At 38.8% G+C, this 16,816-nt stretch overlaps 1 protein-coding gene across 16 annotated transcripts in view; it reads right to left on the bottom strand.

Annotated features, from left to right (window-relative positions):
* HEATR5A (HEAT repeat containing 5A) overlaps positions 1-16,816 on the bottom strand; it is a 128,970-nt gene that overhangs the window by 58,799 nt on the left and 53,355 nt on the right. For all 16 annotated transcript variants that reach the window (XM_063697706.1, XM_019010155.4, XM_063697710.1 and 13 more), the window contains exons 14-17: positions 13,915-14,024; positions 8,634-8,797; positions 8,377-8,552; positions 361-466 (exon numbers count right to left, since the gene is read on the bottom strand). In XM_063697706.1, the coding sequence (XP_063553776.1) occupies positions 361-466; positions 8,377-8,552; positions 8,634-8,797; positions 13,915-14,024 (556 nt within the window). The remainder of the gene's footprint in view (positions 1-360; positions 467-8,376; positions 8,553-8,633; positions 8,798-13,914; positions 14,025-16,816) is intronic.

Below are 16,816 nucleotides of genomic sequence, written 5' to 3'. Positions count from 1 at the left end.
TCCACAAAATAAGCAACTAATGAAGTCTAGTATATTTTACTGTACATAGAAACGGTAAGTCATAAGTAACAATGAGCTGGATTTGGTCCACAGGCCATAGTCTATCAATCCCTGGCCCAGGATATCAGGATTGGTAGGTTAATGCATGGCTCTATGCAGAGATTATAGGTTTGATTTCTAACAAGTTTTATGTGGACAAAAAGTAAAAGGAGAATTCCAAATCCTGAAAACTTTTCATCAAGAGATTAAGAAAAATGAAGGAAAAAAGAGCATTTTAAAAACATCATCCTCCAACAAACTTCATTGGCTACAAATTTTTTAAAAAATGAAGCAACATTTAAATAAAAAAATAATAATTACCTTCAAGAAACTAGAAACTGAAGAAACAACATGTAACTGAACCACTTGCTGACGAGCTCCTTTTGTGTGCTTTATACTGTCCAAAAGCTGTTCCAATATAAGAAGCCTACAATTAGAAATAACAGGATTTAAAAGCAAGTAAGTAAGTTTTTGTTTGTTTGTTTGTTTGTTTGTTTGAGACGGAGTCTCACTCTGTCACCCAGGCTAGAGTATATTGGCACCATCTCGGCTCACTACAACCTCCACCTTCCTGGCTCAAGAGATTCTCTCACCTCAGTCTCCCAAGTAGCTGGGATTACAGGTGTGCACCACCACACCCAGCTAATTTTTGTATTTTTAGTAGAGTAGTAGTAGTTTCACCATGTTGGCCAGGCTGGTCTTGAACTCCTGATCTCAAGTGATCCGCCCACCTTGGCCTCCCAAAGTGCTGGGATTACAGGTGTGAACCACTGCCCCTGGCCTCTCAATACCATTTAAACTTCACACTTTAGGTTCTTTAAACTACTGCAGTAATTGTAAGCATGAGAATGCACATTCCAATAACTGGAAAACTAAAATTTGAGATAATACCAACAAATGTAGTCAATATTGATATAACTCCACAAATATTATATGTAACACATAGCCTCACAGAATTCAAGGCAGGAAGATTGCTTGAAGCTAGGAGTTTACGACCAGCCTGGGCAACACAGTGAGACCTCTGATGCTACAAGAAATCAAAAAGTTAGCTAGGCATAGTGGCACATGACTGTAGTCCTAGCTACCCAGAAGGCTGAAGCAGAAGGGTCACTTGAGCCCAGGAGTTCAAGGTTACAGTGAGCTATGATCATGCCACTGTACTCCAGCCTGGGTGACAAAGCAAGATCCTGTCTCAGAGAAAGAAAGAAAGAAAAAAAAAACAATAAAAATGATGTGAAAAGTGCTAAAAAGGTAATGTTAAATGAAAAAAGCAAGAGTTAAAATTGTTTTACATATAGTATAGTCCCAAGTATATTTTCAAAGCATAGTTGGGGATTCAAAGAGCTATGGTGCTTCTGGTTAGCTATAGATGCCATCATAGCTCATTGCAGCCTCGACCTCCTGGGCTTAAGTGATCCTCCAGCCTCAGCCACCAAAGTACCTGGGACTATAGGAACACATTACCCACACCCTGCTAATTTTTTTTTTTTTTTTTAAAAAGAGATGATATCTCACTATGTTGCTTAGGCTGGTCTTGAACTCCTAAGTTCAAGCGATCCTCCAGCCTCGGCCTCTGAAAGTGCTAGGATTATAGGGGTAAACCACTGTGCCTGGTCATTTTTCTTCTTTTATAATGTTTGTGAATCCAAATTTCATTGTATACACATACTAAAATTTATTCAACCACTCTGCTACTGGTGAGAAAAATGTTCGAATTTTCACAATTCTAATTAAGATAAATACACACAATATTTCATGTCCTTATAGCACAGAGGTTTTAATTCCTTATGTCAAGATTAAATACATGTAACCGTAAAATAAACCACCCCATCTTACCATTAATTTCTCTTTAAAACATTGTTTCTGTGCCCTATACTTCATTTTCCCTCTTTTCTCCCTTTAAATGAGAAACCTGAAATACGCTGAAGATAATTTTTTCAGTTGTAAATTATCTTGATGGCAGGAAGCTTATAATTTTATCTTCATCTCCCTAATATCTTGTGTTTGGCACGTAGTAAGCAATCAGGTGTACTTATTAAACAAGCATAAAAGACAACAGCATCAGGTAACTAAACACACGGCATGACTGGCTGAACATGAAAATATGGATATACTTTCATCTGACCTTAATGTACTTTCAATAATATCCCTAAGTCCTTTAAAACTAGATCTCCATCATTCTGCTGAGGCTACAAGGCAAGCTGTCCTGTAAATGGCAATTTTGTTATCAAATCAGAATAGACATGCGGATTGTGCCTTTAAAAAACCTAACTGTACAAGGAGTTAAAGAGTAAAAAGGAAGGTATCGAGGCTATGTGTACATCATAAGGGTTGGGGAAAGCAGTATGTATAAAATCAATTTATAAAATGTAATAAAGTTCAGGCGCAATGGCAAACACCTACAATCCCAGCACTTTAGGAAGCCGAGGTGGGAAGATCACCTGATGTCAGGAGTTTGAGACCAGCCTGGACAACATGGTGAAACTCCGTCTCTATTAAAAATATAAAAACTAGCCAGGCGTGGTGGCATGTGCCTGTACTCCCAGCTACTTGGGAGGCTGAGGCAGGAGAACTGCTTGAGCCAAGAGTGGAGGTTGCAGTGAGCTGAGATGGCACCACTGTACTCCAGCCTGGATGACAAAGCGAGACTCCATCTCCAAAAATAAAAAATAAAAATAAAATGTAATAAAAATGGTGGAACACTAAGAATACTTAGAAAAGTACTTATTTCCTTACTTCAAGGTTAATTGTATTTCTCGTAATAAATTTGAAAAACTCAGAAAAGCACATTAAAAAAAAATAAAATTTACCCCAAATTCCACCACCTACAAAGAGCCGCCATTAACATTTTGACATCTTTGTTCTTTTCTCCCTTAGACATATGAATATAATTTTTAGAAAACAGAGATCGTATTGTACATACTTTGTTAATAACTTGTTTTGTTTCCCCTAAACAATATTATCAGGGATTTTCCCATCTTATTAACTATTATACGGTTTTACTATAATAGTATTACTGAATAGCTATTAGTATTGTATATTCTGGCAACATAATTTATTTAACCAACTTCCTAGTTTGGGACATTTAGGCTATTTCTAATTTTTCTTATTACAAATAACATGCTAAGTATCTTGCATATGAAAATTTTTCTGGTGGCCCACGCCTGTAATTCCAGCACTTTGGGCGGCAGAGGCAGGAGGATTGCTTGAGCCCATGAGTTCGAGACCAGCCTAGGCAACATAGTGAGACCTTATCTCCACTAAAAAGAAAAAAAATTAGCCAGCGTATTGGTGCCTGACTGTAGACCCAGCTACTTAGGAAGCTGAGGCAGAACGATTGCTTGAGCTTGGGAGACTGAAGCTGCAGTGAGGCAAAATAGCACCACTGCACTCCAGCCTGGATGACAGAATGAGACGCTGCCTCAAAAAAAATCACAAAAACAAACAAGAAAAGTTTTCTGCCCATTGTTTAAGTCCATACTTAAGGCATTTTTTGTTTTTTTTTTTTTGAGATGGAGTCTCTCGCTCTGTCGCCCAGGCTGGAGTGCAGTGGCGCGATCTCAACTCACTGCAAGCTCTGCCTCCCACGTTCATGCCATTCTTGTGTCTCAGCCTCCTGAGTAGCTGGGACTATAGGCGCCCGCACTACACCTGGCTATTTTTTTTTTATTTTTAGTAGAGACGGGGTTTCACCGTGTTAACCAGGATGGTCTTGATCTCCTGGCCTCGTGATCCGCCCGCCTCGGCTTCCCAAAGTGCTGGGATTACAGGAGTGAGCCACTGTGCCTGGCTGGCATTTTTTTTTTTTTTTAAGAACATATTTACGTCCAAAGCACCCTACAGGAAGATTACGGAGGGTAAATGTGACAACAATGGGGAATTAAGAATAACTGTATGATCAAGTTCCCAAGTTTAAAAACCTATAACGTCATTATTAGATCATATCCTACATCTGTTATCGTGAAATTGTATCGCACTGGAAGTTATAAAAATACGTAAGGTTAGAGATTAAGAATTTGTTGTACTGTACTATAAGTTGACCTATACTATTATTTCTTGACCACATTCATGGACCAAAGACTACAAAACAGGATTGTCAGAGCTCAAAATCTTTTTCTTCATCCTCTGCCCCCTAATCCTGAAAGAGATTGAATACACTATTAACTAATCAAGGATTCAAGATATATGACACCAATTCCTACAGAGATCTCAACAAAAGATTCTGATCTTCAGGAAGATGGAGATGACTTATTTTTAGTAATACTGAATTAGTACTCATAAGTAGTATCAATTATAACATATAATTATCAGTTTGGAATGAAATGATAGGTACTAAAAGTTTTGAGTCTAGATGGAATAAAAATGCAGTTAACTGAATAAAGGGTGAAGATGTAACATTTGAAAATGTTGATTTATTTTATATTATACATTTTACATTATAAACCCTTTAGACAGGGGGTACACACAGTATACACAAACAAAACAGTAACCATAAACAAAAACAAAATAATACTTTTTAGAGGGTATATAATGGCAGAATTTTTTACTACTGAGAATTATAACTGTTTATGCTTTTCTTCTCTGTCCATCCATTCCCAAGTGACATCATTTGTTGAAGCAGTCCATTTATCACAATCACCTAAGGAGTTTAAAAACTTTCAGTGCCCACCACCACAGTATGCATACCATACTAATCAGGATCTTCAGTATCTTAAAAATTTGCCTGGATAATTCCAATGTGCAAGTCAGGGGTGGAACAATCCTCAGGTGAATTAAGCAACTCATTCTTTGCAATTAGATGAAAATCTATTTAAAAGCAACCACAAACGCAGGCCAGGAGCAGTAGCTTACACCTGTAATCCCAGGACTTTGGGATGCTGACAGGGGCAGATCACCTGAGGTCAGGAGTTCAAGACCAGCCTGGCCAACATGGCGAAAGCCCATCTCTACTAAAAATACAAAAATTAGCCAGGCATGGTGGCGTGTGCTGTAGTCCCAGCTACTCGGGAGGCCGAGGCAGGAGAATCACTTGAACCTGGGAGGCGGAGGTTGCAGTGAGCCGAGGTGGTGCCACTGCACTCCAGCCTGGGTGACAGAGCACAACTTTGTCTCAAAACAAAACAAAACAAAAAATGAAGTAACCACACACAGGCTGGGCACAGTGGCTCATGCCTATAATCTCAGCACTTTGGGAGGCTGAGGAGGGCGGATCACCTGAGGTCAGGAGATTGAGACCAGCCTGGCCAACATTATGAAACCCCATCTCCACTAAAAGATGCAAAAATTAGCCAGGCATGGGGGTGCATGCCTGTAATCCCAGCTACTTGGGAGGCTGAGGCAGGAGAATCACTTGAAACCCAGGAGGCGGATGTTGCAGTGAGCCACCGCACTCCAGCCTGGGCTGTCTCAAAGAAAAAAAAAGTAACCACAAACAATACATGATTGAGATCAATATTATTTCTTTTCTGTATAAAATATCTTGACTTTCCAACCGTTAAACATTTTTACGTTAGAACCCTACAGTCAGAATAGAGAGAATCAACTAATTTAAAAGACAATTACATATGCATTAATAAATTGTGCATTAATTTATATTATGTAAGTATTATTTCCAACCTTAGGACAACCACATGTTACACAACTGTTTAAACATAAGGCTAACCACAATAACAACAAAATGGCTTGAAATATTCGGTTGCTGTTTAAATTTAGATACTTTAATTAAGACCTTTCTTCTCTAGAACTCAAATGTAAGGCCGAAAAGCAAACAGCCTGATATTTTACATAAATATCATATCTGGCATAACAGGAAATTAGAAACTTAACTTCCCTATTCATGTAGTTTCTATCTTCTGGTTCTGTAACGACACCTACTGGAGACTGCGGATAACTGCTTATAACCCACTTTCTGTATCTGGGATCTTGCCAGGTCACTTCTTTATAAATATATTTTTGAGACAGTGTCTTGCTCTGTTGCTAAGGCTGGAGTGCAGTGGCGAGATCTTGGCTCACTGCAACCTCTAACTCCCAGTATCAAGCGATCCTCCCACCTCAGCCTCCTGAGTAGCTGGGACTACAGTTGCACACCACCATGCACAGCTAATTTTTTAATTTTTGTAGAGAAGGAGTTTTGCCATGTTGCCTAGGCTGCTCTTGAACTGTTGGGCTCAAGCAATTTGCCTGCCTTAGCCTCCCAAAGTGCTTGGTTACAGGTGTAACCTACTGTGCCTGGTCACCTACTATTTTTATTCCAAAATAGTTAGAATCCTGTTTGTTCCAAATTTGTTAGAATCCAAACAGAATGATAGGGTTTGCTTTTATCTGTTCTCAATGTTTTTATCAAAACAAACAAAATCTCCCCTTCCTTGAATATTCATTATTATTATTATAACTTAGGTGGGGATACAAAAACTATGAGCACATTAAAAAATTCATTAAACTTAATAAGAAAGGATCTTCCTGAAACTGCAATTGGGCAATAAATCCGAAAAGAAAACTTCTCTAGAATAATAAAATCACTTTTTTAAGAGGAAAGGCTGTAAAAAGTATATTTTCTTTTTTGCTTTTCCACCTTAGACCCATCAAAGATAGTGGAACCATTTAAGAACAGGCTTAATTTAAATCCTTTGCTTAAAAGGCCAGCCCTGTTTCATCCACAGTAGTTACTGGTATATTAATCCAAATTAATTATTCTAAAGTAATTATATGCTCTATAAAAAGGCAGTTAGAGACTAGTTCAAATTTCATCCTCTCCATGAATCTTTCTTTGAATATTCCAAACCACTGTAATTTTCCTCTTCATTCATTAACAATTCGGTCATATATTCTCTTATCACCATAACCTTATAGTTACAGTATTACAGGAAATGCTACAAATACATTTGGAAAAAACACTATCTTTTGAAACTGAAGATAGTAAAAATCAATATAAATTTCATTCACTTTTCTATGCAATGAAAGCAAATTATCCCAAGACCTGTTTCAGAGAGGTGTTGGTGATGAAACTAAAATATTTTTCTAAGTCTTCACTAAAGAGATAAAGGTAAATTGTCTAACTGGTATCCTCTGGAAGATATAACTGGATAAGAAGATATAATAAAAGCTATGATCTAGTCAAATGCATGGTTGTTGGTCGAGAGAGAGGAAATGAATGGATGAATCAGTGCGGATGACAGCGATTTGTAAACTATTATTAGCCACAATAGCCTATGAGAGAGACTCACTTCCCATTTCGTTTTTCAGATAGTAACAAGAATTTCCTGGATAGTGGATTTTGATGCCTGAGAAATGTATATGTCCAGTTACTAATTAAGAAACTATCATTCTCAATGAGAAATCATTATCACCCTTTGGTTTTTCAAAACCAAAGTCCATTTTTTGGGGAGGACATCTTGTATTTATTAATTTTTCACATACAATAGCATAAGATGGAAATCCCTACATAGTATGAGGTATACAACATGATGTTTTTAATGAGGTTTTGCTCATATATACATTGTGAAATAGATTACCACAATCAAGTTAATTAAATATCTATTATCTTTGTGTGTGTACGTGTGTGTGTTCTAAAGCAGGGGGGCCCCAACCAGTGGGCCACGGACTGGTACTGGTCCACGGCCTGTTAGGAACTGGGCCGCACAACAGGAGGTGAGTGGCGGGCAAGCGAGCATTATCATCTGAGCCAAACTCCTGTCAGATCAGCAGCGGCATTAGATTCTCACAGGAGTGTGAACCCTATTGTCAACTGTGCATGTGAGCGATCTAGGTTGTGCACCCCTCACAATGCCTGATGATCTGAGATGGAACAGTTTTATCCCAAAACCCCCTCCTATCCCTACGCCATGGACGAACTGTCTTTCGCCATACTGGTCCCTGGTGCCTAAAAGGTTGGGAACCACTGGTCTAAAGTTCATTTTAAGTGAACTGATAAAAACCATTTAAAATCCCTCCAACTGAAGACAAATCCCTGGACCTTTAATGGTTCCAAAAAATTTCCAAGGTAAGAAAGCCTATGAGACCTAGTCTAAGAAAAAACCTAGTATGTGTCTTTGTAATGACTGCTCATAAATCAACATCTTAGGTCATTATTTTTCATTTGTATTTTCAGCTAGATGATAAGCTGTGAGCAAAGTATTGTATCCACAACAGTTCTAGTGGTTTTAGGCATTTAATCATTTCTTATTAAATATTAGCCAAGTGAATAATTAAACAAAAACTTTTATTTCACCTTCACCTGTTATTTATAAGAAATCATTTACACTAATGAGATCTCTGGCAACATTCTTCTTACCCACCAGTTCTCTATTATCCATTCACTGAACCATTGAAGATATTTACCTTTGAGTTTCTCCCACATGAGCGCATACAACCCCAAAGAGCTTGGATGCAGAACTAATAACTGATAGCGCTGGAGGTAAGGGCTTAGGCACTGAATCTCCCTCTACATCTTTCTCATAAATCGAATAAGGGTCATATTCAAGACTTCCGCAAGCAACACCATTACCAAGCAGGAGCTAAAAGGGAAAAAAAGTATATAAGGTTTTAAAATCACTGATCACAGACTGAATCTACTCAAGAGTAAAAAATGGCCATACCTGTTCTTCAATAAATCTATGGTCAGTCTCTTGTAGCAAAGGACTTAATATCAAAAGATCATCCTGATGACAGAGGGGTGGAAGTAAAAATGTAGATGCTGCCACCTGAATATCAGGGGCAGTCAAGTCAGCAGCCAGCTCTCTGAGGATAGCACAGAGGTTTCCTGTTGAGTCACAGAAAAAGAGCAATTAGTACTATTAATTATCTGGTGAGAGTATGGGATTTAAAACTCAGGTTGAGCTTTAATGCACCCACTGGCCAACTTTAACATATCACAGCCGAAGATTGTATTTCTCATCCTTGAAAACTGCCCTAGAAATGACTGGCTCAACTATGTGTTGCTAGTAACAAGGTTAAGAATGGATACTAAAAGAACATCTCAAAGTATGTGTGTGTGTGTGTGTGTGTGTGTGTGTGTGTGTGTACATACCTTAAGGTATAACATGACATAAAATATAAAAATAGATGTAAAAAGATTTACAAAAGCAGATATGTTTTTTAAAAAAGCACAGTCTGAAAAAATGTATAAGAATTAGCCTGAGGCTGGGTGTGGTGGCTCACGCCTGTAATCCCAGCACTTTGGGAGGTGAAGGTGGGTGGCTCACTTGAGGTCAGGAGTTCAAGACCAGCCTGGCCAACATGGTGAAACCCCATCTCTAGCAAAAACACAAAAATTAGCCGGGCGTGGTGGCAGGTGCCTGTAACCCCAGCTACTCAGAGACTGAGGCAGGAAAATCGCTTGAATCTGGGAGGCAGAGGTTGCAATGAGCCAAGATTAGCCACTGCACTCCAGCCTGGGCAACAGAATGAGACTCCATCTCAAGACAAAAAAAAAAAAAAGAATTATCCTGAGAAAACTTAGACGTGTTATTACGGAAAATTTCAAACATAAATAAATAATAGTACTATGATGATGCCTGCCCCTATCCCTTCCAGCATATGCTCATTATTCATCTTTACCAGCTGCAACAGTATTATTTCACCTACATCCCCATTCCTGATCCCACATTTCTCCACATTATTTTTAAGAAAACTCTAGGCAGCACATCATTTCATCCAAAAATATTTCACTGTGTATCATTAAAGTGAAATACGTTTTATTTTGAACATAATCCTGCTATCATAATCTCATGTTGTAAAAAAAAAAAAGCCACTGAACATCAGGTACCCATTCAGTATTCAAATTTGCAACTATCTCATAAACACCTGTTTTTGTTTGCTTCCGTGTTTGAATCTAGATCTAAGTAAGGTGTACACATTGCAGCTAGTTTATCTTGTCTCTTTCAATTTAGTATTCTCCCTATACCTTTCCCCTCACTGGTAATTTATTTGAAGAAACAAGGTTATTTGTTTTGTACAATTTTCTACAGTCTGGGTTTTTATGATTATAGGCCCCTGGTATAGCTTAATTTGTTCTTCTATCTGTACTTTTTAAAAAAAATAAATCGGTAGTTGTATCTAGACGTGGCTCATTTTTGCTTTTGGTAGTGGGCAGGGTGGGGTGCAGGTTAGTTCATAAGTGCTATTGTGTTCTCCCATAACACAGGAGACAACATATGGTTGCCTCTCTAACATATACACTTTGAAAAGCTGATCCATTTATCACATTAACTGCAATGATCACCTCAAAGATGTTTTATCCTAATTTCTGTTAGGTTATCAAAAAATCTTATCCACAGAGAGCTTAAATGGCTTTTGCCAGTTTGTAACTTAAGTACTGCAGGAATGAGTAAAAATTCCCTTAGAAAAATGTTTATACTCTTCGAAGTGTTTCTTTGAGCAATTGCACCAGGACGAAATGAGGACTGAGGTGATATCCACTGATCAGAAGTGGTAGGATGAGTTAGGAAGGGTTTACTTGCCATCACTTTCTGTATCATTAGCAGCAGTAACAGTAGTAACAACAAATATTTTTTGAAGTTTACTTTTTTTTTTTTTTTTTAAGAGATGAGGTCTCACAATATTGTCCAGGCTAATCTCTAAATCCAAGCCTCAAGTGATCCTCCTGTCTCAGCCTCCTGAATAGCTGAGATTACACACGGTGCTTGGCTTACTGAATACTTAATACGTGCTGGGAAATGTCCTAAAAGCTTTACATATAACCTTCATAGTAACCTAATAAGGTCAGGTTAGTATGTTGTTTTACAGGTAAGGAAACAGGAACAGGGAATTTATTACTTGCCAGAGATCATATGGTGATCACATAGCTGTCAGACTGAAACCCAGTTAATCAGGCTCCAGAATTTGAGCTTTTAACCAACCACCGTGCTGAATCACTCATTCATCCAAATTGTGTTTAATACGCTACAGAGAAAAATTTTATTATATTTAATCTTCCTTTCAAGAAGGTATACACTACGGATACCAATATATACATATAATAGGAAGGTAGGAACTATTATGTTTCATAAAAGATAAAAACAAAAGCACTGTTAAATTTAGGGAAGAAGAGATTACATACAGGAATTAGGAAGGGTGGACAGGGATCAGTGAAGTCATAATGACTGAGCAAATGACAGTTGCTCAAAGGAATGTCTAAGTTTAGTTACCAGTATATGACACTCAGCAAAATAATTCTGTTGGTAGTACAATATACAAGGTATGCTTGTTCCTATGGCTATGTGTGAAAATAGTAGAAAATCTCTGCTTCTCAGTTAAAAGTGATTACTTTCCCAACTGTCCCTGGAAAAAGTACCTAAAAATAATTAAGATAATTTTGAAATGCAAATAAGCTTTTGTATAAAAATGCATCACTAACTTGCTGATGAGTTATTTTCAATGTAGAGAATATTAAGATATTTGAAAATAAATCCATACCAAAACTAAGACAGGAAATAAAAACTAAGAACTCAATTTTTACTCCAATCCTTCGGAAAACTAAGTCACTCTAAGACTCTAAATCTAAATCTGCTGGATAGTCATGAAGAAAAGTTATTTCAATTCTTAAATACATTCCACGTGGCAAAAGCAATTTCTTACTATGTCCTAGAAACTGACTCTTTGACAACACATTGGAGGAACCAATAAAATCAGAACTTTATTTATTTATTTATTTATTTATTTATTTAGAGATGGAATCTCACTCTGCCACCCAGGCTGCAGTGCAGTGGCACGATCTCGGCTCACTGCAACCTTTGCCTCCCAGGTTCAAACGATTCTCCTGCCTCAGCCTCCTAAGTAGCTGGGACTACAGGCATGTGCCACCATGCCCAGCTAATTATTTTGTGTATTTTTAGTAGAGATGGGATTTCACCATGTTGGCCAGGCTGGTCTCGAATTCCTGACCTCAAATGATCCATTTGTCTTAGCCTCCCAATGTGCTGGGATTATAGGTGTGAGCCAATGTACCTGGCCTAGAGTTTGTTTCTTCCAGAAGTTCACAGTAAGTCCTGACTTTGTCTCCTAATGAACACTGTGGAATTGATTTGAAATATATCCTTTAGGACTCCTGATTGCATTTCCAAACTCCAATTCTGAGAAAATCCAAGTTAAAAAAAAAAAAGTAGAAGACTTCAAGACTTTTTTCTCTAATTCAAGTTTTTTTAAGGGTAAGACTTACATTATCAGGCCAGGCCCAGTGGCTCATGACTGTAATCCCAACACTTTGAGAGGCTGAGGTGGGAGGATCACTTAAGCCCAGAAATTTGAGAACAACCTGGGCAGCATAGCAAGACCTCATCTCTATAAATGACAAAAAAAAAAAAAAAAAAAAAACTAGCTGGGAGTGGTGGTGTACACCTGCAGTCCCAGCTACTTGGGAGGCTGAGGTGGGAGGATGACTTGAGCCTGGGAGGTCGAGGCTGCAGTGAGCCATGATCACACAACTGCACTCCAGCCTGGCTGACAGAGTGAGGCTCCGTCTCAAAAAAAAAAAAAAAAAAAAAAAAAGACTTCCATTATTTATCAGAAGATACACTGTAGATTTTAAGTTGAGATTCTTGTATTCCTAAATGTTTATTGAAGAGTTGAGCAGCAGTCCTTTTGGCTGGGCACAGTGGCTTATGCCTGCAATCCTAGAACTTTAGGAGGCCAAGGAGGGTGAATCACCTGAGGTCAGGAGTTCACACCTGTAATCCCAGCGCTTTGGGAGGCTGAGGAGGATGGATCATATGAGGTAAGGAGTTTGAGACCAGCCTGGCCAACATGGTGAAACCTTGTCTCTATTAAAAATACAAAAAAATTAGCCAGGCATGGTAGTGCATGCCTGTAGTTCCAGCTACTCCAGAGGCTGAGGCAGGAGAATCATTTGAACACAGGAGGCAGAGGTTTCAGTGAGCCGAGATCACGCCACTGCACTCCAGCCTGGGGGACAGAGCAAGACTCTGTCTCCAAAAAAAAAAAAAAAAAAGTTTATTTTAGTCTGAAAATAAATTTCAAGATACTATTGTAAAAATCTGAAGGAAATTGCTTTTGTCACAATGCAACAGTTATCTGAGCTGTGGAATATAGAAATTATTCCTCAGCTTTTTACTAGATATCTAGCAAGTAACTTTTAAATTGATAGATGGCAAAGAGTAAGACATATCACTAAGCTATGATTGTTAAGTCTCTAAATAGGTTACTTAGAAAAGGCAGCAGCACAGCATGAGGCAAACTTATGTTTCAATCCTGATTCCACTCTTTATCTGGTATGTGTTCTTGAGTTGGTTTTGTAATCTAAACCTTTATCTGTCAAATAAGAAAAATGTAACTAGCTCACTGTATCATCCTAGGATAAATGAGATATAATAGATACAATTTCTAACACAGTGCCTGGCCTTAAGAAGGAGGTTTTAAAAAAAAGTATTTTAGGCTGGGCTCAATAGCCCACACCTATAATCCCAGCACTTTGGGAGGCCAAGGCAGGAGAATTGCTTGAGCCCAGGAATTCGAGACCAGCTTGGGCAACATGGCGAAACCCTGTCTCTAACAAAAATACAAAAAACTAGCTGGGCGTGGTGGTGTGCCTGTAGTCCCAGCTACCCGGGAGGCTGAGGTTGGAGGGTCATTTGAGCCCAAGGCTGAAGTGAGCCATGATTGCATACCACTGCATACCAGCCTGGGTAAGAGAGTGAGACCCTGTCTCAAAAAAAATTAAAACAAAAACAAAACCCCGAATGTTTTTTTTACTATAAGATGGTGAACACATGGATTAGGACTGAACTCCCTAAACCTCCTAGAAACAAGGCACTAAATAACCGCCATTATAATTCATTTAAATATTTAATGAGTGACAATAACTATTGTTCCAGAAACCATACTAGCCACAAACAAAAAAACATTTTGGTCTAAGGCACATACCTTCATAGGTCTCAGGAGGTAATAAAATCAACAGTTCATAAAGTCTTTGTCTATAAACCACTGACGGTGTTTTCAAAGGACTTCCATACATTTTTAGTATTGAAGAAAGCCTTAAAATAAAAGAAAAAGTGTATCTTAAGTGGTTAAGTTATATAACAATATACAAAAATTGACAGCTTAATATCTTAACATATAAATTAGCTATGTATCTTATTAACAAACATTAGTGCTGCTTTACTTTTATTTTTTGAGACAGGGTCCAGCTCTGTAGCCCAGACTGGGATGCAGTGGCATGATCTTGGCTCATTGCAACCTCTGTCTTCTGGGCTCAAACCATTCTCCCACCTCAGATTCCTGAGTAGCTGGGAACTACAGGGTTGCACTACCATGCCTGGCTAATTTTATTTTGTATTTTTGGTACAGATGGGTTTCGTCGTGTTGCCCAGGCTGGTTTCAAACTCATGGGCTCAAGCAATCCTCTCGCCTCAGCCTCCCAAAGTGCTGGGATTACAGGCCCAAGCCACCACACCTGGCCACAAAATATGATCTTTCTTCACACTCTCTCCTTTCATTTTCATGTACTCTTCTTTATCTTCTGTTCACCTTTCCTATTGGTGTTAAGACATCACTTTACCAATGCTCATTCATTTAACAAACATTTGCTAAAGGACTACTACTGTTTTTGGTTTGTTTGTTTTGAGATGGAGTCTCACTCTCTTACCCAGGTTAGAGTGGTAGTGGTATGATCTCGGCTCACTGCAACCTCTGCCTCCCGAGTTTAAGCAATTCTTCTGCCTCAGCCTCCCGAATAGCTGGGACTACAGGTGTGCACCACCATGCCCGGCTAATTTTTGTATTATTGGTAGAGACGGGGTTTTACCATATTGGCCAGGGTGGTCTTGGACTCCTGACCTCGTGATCCACCCACCTCAGCCTCCCAAAGTGCTGGGATTACAGGTGTGAGCCACTGCACCCGGCCAGGACTACTACTTTTAACAAGGTATATTATCAACTAGAGTATGGTTTTCATCCTTAGCAATACAGAAGTTTAATGAAATTACTTTTATTATGTCACTAGAATAAATCTGCTAAACTGTTATGGCATGAGGTTTCCTGGTTCTCTAAGAAATTCTGGCAATGTTGAGTCATTTGTACTTTCTTTTTTGTTTTGTTATTTTGCTTTCCGAGACGGAGTCTTGCTCTGTTGCCCAGGCTGGAGTGCAGTGACGCGATCTTGGCTCACTGCAACCTCCACCTCCTGGGTTCAAGTCATTCTCCTGCCTCAGCCTCCTGACTAGCTGGGACTACAGGCACGTGCCACCACGCCTGGCTAATTTTTTGTATTTTTAGTAGAGATGGGGTTTCACCATGTTAGCCAGGATGGTCTTGATCTCCTGACCTCGTGATCCACCCACCTCGGCCTCCCAAAGTGCTGGGATACAGGCATGAGCCACCATGCCCAGCCTGTACTTTTTTTGTTGTTGTTGTCGAGACAGGGTCTTGCTCTGTCACCCAGGCTGGAGTGTAGTGGCGTGATCTCAGCTCACTGCAGCCTCAATCTCCTGGGCTCAAGTGATCCTCTCACGTTAGCCTCCCAAGCAGCTGGGACCACAGGTGTGGGCCACCATGTCTGGCTAATTTTTGTATTTTTTGTACAGATGGGGTTTCACCATGTTGCCCAGGCTGGTCTGAAACTCCTGAGCTCAAGTAATCCACCCACCTCGGCCTCCTAAAGTGTGGGGATTACAGGCATGAGCCACCATGCCTGGCCAACTGTACTTTCTAGAAAACTAATGCTTGCTATTTCTAGTCTCTAGAAGAAAGGAGAGTTATCTATTGACTTATCACTGAATATTTTAAAATGTTGTTTCCATTTAGTATGTTTCAGCTTGGTAAATACTACTTAGCAAACATAATTGTAACACCTGGGTAAGGCCAGGCATGGTGGCTCACGCCTGTAATTCCAGCACTCTGGGAGGCTGAGGCCAGATGATCACTTGAGCCCAGGAGTTTGAGGATACGGTGAGCTATGACTGCGCCACTGCACTCAATCCCGGGCGACAGACTGAAATAGCGTCTCAAAACAAAAACAAAAACCTCTGTTTCAGTAGAATTTTTTAGTTACCAAAGTTAAGAATAAATCTACTGCATTTTTATATTTCTCTAAGGCCAGATTAGAAATAAATAGCTAACATACAAAAAGTCTTTCAATCATATTCACAAGATGTTAGGAAATTATATTTCTAAAAATCCTGCAACGTTCACTTATTTTAACTATAATAAAATTTAGTTCAGAGAAGTGTATGTGCATTTTTTTTAAAAAGATGAATAAAACAAAGTAAGAATTTAGAAAAGCATTTTTATTGGTTTCTGCTTTCATTAGGAGGGCAGATTATAGTCCCTGCACGGCCTTCCTGCTACTTACTTAGGTAAGTATAAATTAAGTATAAATAAATCTTTTATCAGGATAAAAGATAATTTGCATTGTTAGACTTACAGAAAGAGACTTTTCTGAGGCCAACCAGCCCCTATGCCAATAAAAGCAAGCAAACATACATTTAAAAAAATGAAACAAGACATAAGCTGAAACTAGAGTAGGAACACAAATACCAATGCCAACACAAGGATCTGAGACTAGGCTTGCACCCATGGTAGGGGTGTAAAACCCATTCATTTTAAGAAACTTTCACCAAACCAAACTAGGAATAGGAGGTTACTCTCTTAATCTGATAGAATATCTACTAAAAAAGCTGGAGCAAACACCATCCTATCAGTAAAACATGAAAAGCATTCCCTTTATTTAACCCTATTTAGTTTCAAATGGCAGTTATCGAATAAAGTTAGCACATAAGGAAGAGAGAAACAATATTGTAAAAGGAAAAATCCAGATGAATCTACAAAT

Source organism: Gorilla gorilla, chromosome 15, assembly GCF_029281585.2.
Source record: "Gorilla gorilla gorilla isolate KB3781 chromosome 15, NHGRI_mGorGor1-v2.1_pri, whole genome shotgun sequence".
NCBI classification, from domain to species: domain Eukaryota; kingdom Metazoa; phylum Chordata; class Mammalia; order Primates; family Hominidae; genus Gorilla; species Gorilla gorilla.
The sequence above is the reverse complement of the archived record's forward strand: the minus strand, read 5'-3'. Positions and strand labels throughout refer to the sequence as shown.